Here is a 6,000-nt window from a genome sequence, read left to right on the forward strand (position 1 = left end):
AGCAGAATAGCTCTGTCATACAGGTCCTGCGGAAGGAGGTTAAATCCTGCAGGGCCCTGGTCTCATGGGACAGAGCATTCCACCATGTCAGAGCCATCACTGAGAAGGCCCTGGCCCTGGTGGAGGATAATCTGACTTCCTTAGGGCCCGGGACCTCTAAACTATGGTTATTCATGGACCTTAAGATCCTCTGAAGGGCATACCAGGAGTCTCAAAACATCTGAAGGGCCAAGGCTGAGGAAGCCTGGCCTAACCTACCTCACAGGGCTGTTGTAGGGATTCAGTGAGGTGGGCGGGGGGGGGGCAATGTATGCCACCTTGAGCTCCTTGGAGAAAAAGGTGGGATATAAATGCAATCAGTAATTTGTGCAAACTGGCTCACGACACTCTCGGGACACTGGGCAAGCAGAATGAGCCAAGCTCCGGTGCTGGCTTCCAAAGCCAACAAGCAGGAGCAGAGGAACCCCCTGCTCTGGATAGCGTGCTGTCTTTGTGGGTCTCCCTGCACCCTGAGCCAGGCTTGTGCCTTTTCCTTTCAGATGACGTCCAGATCACAGACAAGATCACTATCTCCAAGCAGTTCAAGGAGAACGTCATTCGCCCCATCTTGAAGGTACAGATGGCCCTGTTTATCGCTAGCCTTTCCTTTCAGCCGTCTTGGGTTTCCAAAAGTGGAACGCCCCAAAGCCTCGGGGGTTTGTTTTCAGTCCTCCTCTTCAGTTTCAGGCGCTCAAATGGATGAGAGCAGAACTCCGACCTGGAGGGCTCCTCAGTTGTTTCCCGCAAGCAAGCCTCTGAGCCGAAAGCACTTGCACACTAATGCCCCGTGTCAAGCGGAGAGGCTGGTTTGGCTGGCATTCCTCACTGCCACCTTCAGCCCCAGATGCCACACACTCACTGGGATGGCGAGGCAGATGGTATGGGGGAGCCTTAGGACTCCACCCCAGACCATCGTTGACTTTCAAGAAGACAATTTGATATTTATTTGTTGCTATTGCTCAGGTGTGAGAAGTGCAGAGGATCATTATATAACATATACATAAAGCGTACGCTTAGAATCATAGCTCAGGAATCCCTGGCAGATGGTGATCCAACCTCTGTTGAAAAATCTCTACTGTCAAACAGCTCTTCCTGTCTCTTACTTCGTAGATCGTACAAGATTTTTTACAAAATCCTTGTCGTTTTTCCTAGACAATATTTACCAGCACAGTGGTACCTTATCACCAGCTTAGGTGATGAAGAACTTGGATTAAGAACGCTGCGAACCTGGAAACAGGTGTTTTGGTTTGTGAACTTTGCCTTGGAAGCAGAACATGTTGAGTGTGTTCCATTTGTAAATTGAGTCCCCCGCTGCTATGGGGAAGCACGCCTTGGTTTAAAAACGCTTTGGTTTAAGAATGGACTTCCAGAACGGGTTAAGTTCATAAACCAAGGTACCACTGTATAGCAGCACACATTTATTATGTACCATTGGGAACATTCCAGTGGGTCACTAGGCATAATTTTTTTTAAAATACGGGGAACTGTATATCGTAATATAACAAACATCCATCTGAAAAGAAGTCCGTACTAGCTTCTGGGGAATTCTTATATTTTTTAGAAACATCAGAAGCAAATTGGTGTATGAACACATTGAACAGGAAAATGGAGAGCCTGCAATCCTATATGTTTACTTGGGAGTAAATGACAGCGCTGGAGCAAAGCAGGAGTCTCCCTGGTTCATACTTAGATGGGGGTAGAGTCCTCCTAAGCAACTTAATGAAAGGGAGCCCACCAGACGTAATTGGGGGAGTGGAGAGCTTCTGCTCATTCGCCCTTCTGTTCATTTCGATTTGCTTTCACTTCTCCTGGTCTGGTTTTGTCCTCCAAGGACAGCGATTTCAACATGTTACAGGGTTTTTTCCCCTGCAGACTGCCCATTGGCTTTGCCTTCCCAGCAAACCTCTCTGCTCTTCCTCTTTCCCTCCTGCAGGCTCACTTCCGGAGAGACGAGTTCCTGGGAAGGATCAACGAAATTGTCTACTTCCTCCCCTTTTGCCACTCGGAGCTCATCCAGCTTGTCAACAAGGAGCTGAGCTTCTGGGCTAAGAGGGTAAGGGTCTCTGCCACTCGCCCCCACACCTCCTCCCTCCTCATGCATTGTGCCTTTCGCACAAACACACATGCACCCCCCCAGCACTTCATTTAAAGGGAGAAAGAAATCCTTGCTGTTAATTCCCTTGAAAATGTGAAGATGGGGTTCATAAATGCGGACACAAATATGTAACTGCAGACACATAATTGAAAAATCACAAATTAAATCCAGGTGCGTGTTATCCAGTTCTGCTGTTTAATGACAGTTAGACCCAACAGCATTTCACAGACCTCAGTTTCTGGAATTTTGCACCAAATTTGTTACAATCCTGAGCTTCCATTTTAAAATAGAAAGCAAAGCAAGTTCCTAGTCCTCATTAGTATTATTATTTTAAAGCTGTGTTTGAAGAATTAAAATCAGACGGCTGTCTGTAAAAAGCACCAGCAATCAAGAGAGTGGAAATTCTGTGCCCTTCCCAGTCACCTTCCCCTCTCTTGTGGCATCTAGTTTCCTAATCATGTCACTCATAGAATCCTAGAATTGTAGAATTGGAAGGGAGCCCCAGGGTCATCTAGTCCAACCCCCTGCAATGCACTCTTGCCCATCTTGGGTGGCATTATAGTTCAGTGGTAGAATATTGGCTTTGCATGCAGAGAGTTACCAGCTTCCTCAAGCAAGACTGGACACTTGTTCCCGAAACCACTTCCTGTCTGCTTAGGCCAGGCATAGCAAACTTGGACCTCCAGATGTTTTTTGGGGACTACAACTCCCATCATCCCTAGCTAACAGGACCAGTGGTCAGGGGTGATGGGAGTTGTAGTCCTGAAATATCTTGCCTGGCTATGGCAGTGCTGCACTAGATGGACCAGTCACCTGACTCAGTATAAAACAGCAGCATGCATCCCATAGTACAGTGTTTAAAAACATAGTTTGCCTGCATAGGGTCCCAGATTCATTCCCTGGTGCCTTCAGGAAGGGCTGGGAAGGATCCCCCTCTGGAGCCCTGAAGAGCTGCTGCCAGCCAGTGAAGGTTATACTGAGCTGGATGAGCCCGGCTGGATGAGCCCAAGCAGCAACAGCACTTTTAATGAAAAACAAAAGTCAGAATAAGCATTTAGATTAAGAAATGATATACAACACAAACAAATCTTCCGCACATGTTTTTGTTTTTTGTAATGTGCCCTGTGTGCAGAATTTGGGTTGCACTTCCTTGGGGTGGAAACTTCACTTTTTTAAAAAAAATGAATAAAAATGTGGCCTTGTGCAATTGCTATGACTCTTGCAAAATCTGTGCAGAGAGAAAACTCCACACACACAAGTTACCTATTTTATTCAGATGAATATTTGATGCCAAGCCATTTCAAATGTGTGCGGTTAGAAAAAGTAAGTTTAAGGTAATATGGCCTTAATTTACACAATATAGCACTTAACGGGATCGGGGTAGGTTGTAATAGAACCGATTCCCTCCTTAACTCTTGTCCGCTCTGATGAAGCTGTTTTCCAGGGGAAGCAAATTGCAGCACTTTAAAAAAGAAGCAAAACCCCACACCCGCAAATCCTCTCCAGCCATATAGATTTTCTGTGCGGTGGTATTACGAAGATGTCCTCATTTCACCAGGATCACGGTGGAGGCCAGTGTTCAAGCGAGGGGGGTGGGGGTTGCTTTCCGTAGATAGGAGACTCCGGCCCAGAAAGCTCTCTGCTCAGCCCAGTGCAAACCAGCCTCTGCTTCAGAGAGCGAAAGCGTGTCCATCGGATCCCAGTAACTTGCTGCTTCTTTCTCCCCCTGCAGGCCAAGGCAAGGCACAACATCACCTTAGTGTGGGACAGGGAGGTGATGGACGTGCTAGTGGACGGCTACAACCTGCACTACGGAGCCCGCTCCATTAAGCACGAGGTGAGCGGGGGGGGGGCAGAGCGGGCTCTTGCTCCTCTTCCAGCGCTGACAGAAGGCACCTGGTGGCAAGGCTTGCTTTCTCCCTCAACTAAGATGCTCCACCAATGCTGCTGCAACATTGGCTCATAAGGGAGCCAGCATCATTCCGGTTGTCCTAAGCATGGAATTTGCCCTTTTCACAGCTGAACCTCTTCACTGAGCTATATCCGCTACGACCCCAAGGTCTCATTCCCCATGAGCATATATGAAATTAAGATTTTGTGGCCCCTTCCAACTGTGCAGCATGATTCACTGATGTGCAATCTCTTGAATGTGCAGTCTGCCAGTCTCAAGGTGGCTTCTGCTTACGGCTGCCCACATAGGCTGGATTTCTGTGTTTTTTTATTGTTTTAAGTCATTTTTATTTGGTTTCACAAATACGAAGTTATAAACAAATAGAAAATGAAAAACATATCCATGTAAAGAGATTCCTTCAAATCTCCAGGCTTCCTCCCACCCCTCCATGAAATTCCCTTTTAAACATTCCTGAATATTCTTCCATACTCCGATTTTTATATCAAACCATATTATCCATGATAATAGTCACACTACAAGTGAGATCAAAATCCTGCTAATGTTTCCATCTGCTTACAGTGGTCTCCTAAATAACTTACACATTTTCCCATTCTTTTATAAAGTTATTCTCTTGATTTCCAAGTTTTCCCGTCAGTTTTGCCATCTCTGCATAATCCATCAGCTTGGTTTGCCACTCCTCTCTGGTAGGGACTTTGTCTTCTTTCTATTTAATTTTCTATCCTGCGCCTTTTCTTAAAAGAGCTCAAGGCAGCTCCCCTCTCAACAACCCTGTGAGGGAGGTTAGGCTGGAAGATAGGAAGTAGGCCAGGACCTCTCAGGGAGCTTTGCGGCTGCATGTGGGATTTGAACCTGGGTCTGTGTTCTTGATCCAGAACTCTTCTCACTACTATGTGGCTCGTCTCTGTCCCTGATCCCCAGGTTGAACGTCGAGTCGTGAACCAGCTCGCCGCCGCCTACGAACAGGACCTCCTGCCCCGTGGTTGCACCTTGCGGATCACGGTGGACGACTCAGACAAGCGGCCCCTGAAAGCCAAGGGCAGCTCGTCCCCCGCGGAGGGCCAGAGGAAGGGCCCCACGCTGCGGCTGGAGATAGTTGAGAAGGACAGCAAAAGCCGGAAGCTGGACATTCAGGCCCCGTTGGCTCCCGACGAGATGTCCTATACTTTATAGGCCCGCGGGCTGCCCCCTGCGGAGCTTCAGGTTGTGTGGTCAGTAATAAAACAATCATGAGATGTAGACGGAGGAGTAAGGAAGGTGGTTTGGGGAACCCGGGTTTCTCTGGAGATCAGAGCTTAGCTGGGAGAGAGATAAAGAGAGATCCATATAGCTCAAATCACTGCTACAGCCTTGTTGAGACAGGGCTACCCTGTGCAAAATCGATGGGCGGGTTCAGCCTGCTGCCCTGCAGAGCTGTTTGCGAGGGGGAGAGGTTTGTGCTTTGGGCGGGGCAGGGTTTCTCAGGGCAAATAAGCACGAACTTCCTTGTTCCGAGCAAGCTGCTGTGCCTGCCTCCCTCCAGCCCCAAAAGTGATGCTGCAGAATGTGTGGGGTGCTGATTCAGGTCTCAGAAAGTGACTTTTCCAGACGCTCACCAAGGTTATGCCTCTGCGAAAGTGCTGGGTGTGGCCTTTTCCAGCCACCTGGGCGCCAACCAGATCTCTTAAGTTATTGCAATAAATGTAGATGGATACCAAATGAGCTCCTCTCTTCGTCTGTTCATCTCGGGCATTTAGGTGGCGGCGGTGGGGGAACCTCTTGCACATGCTCGGCTGAAATGCATGGAAGCTGTGCAGGTGGACAGTTTGTAGAATCCTAGAAAAGGCCTCCTAGGGGTCATCTAGTCCAACCCCCTGCAATGCAGGAATCACATCTAAAGAATCACTGACACACGGGCATCCAACCTTTGCTTAAAAACTACCAAAAAAAGGAGAGTCCATCACTTTCCAAGGGAGTC

General features: G+C 48.1%; 1 protein-coding gene across 2 annotated transcripts in view; it reads left to right on the forward strand.

The window, feature by feature from the left end:
• Positions 1-5,741, forward strand: part of CLPB (ClpB family mitochondrial disaggregase) — a 76,450-nt gene extending 70,709 nt beyond the window's left edge. For both annotated transcript variants that reach the window (XM_077926837.1, XM_077926836.1), the window contains exons 13-16: positions 540-613; positions 1,973-2,092; positions 3,867-3,971; positions 4,965-5,741. In XM_077926837.1, the coding sequence (XP_077782963.1) occupies positions 540-613; positions 1,973-2,092; positions 3,867-3,971; positions 4,965-5,216 (551 nt within the window). In that variant the 3' untranslated portion in view covers positions 5,217-5,741. The remainder of the gene's footprint in view (positions 1-539; positions 614-1,972; positions 2,093-3,866; positions 3,972-4,964) is intronic.
• Positions 5,742-6,000: the final 259 nt, after the last annotated feature.

This window comes from Podarcis muralis, chromosome 4 (assembly GCF_964188315.1).
Source record: "Podarcis muralis chromosome 4, rPodMur119.hap1.1, whole genome shotgun sequence".
NCBI classification, from domain to species: Eukaryota; Metazoa; Chordata; class Lepidosauria; order Squamata; family Lacertidae; genus Podarcis; species Podarcis muralis.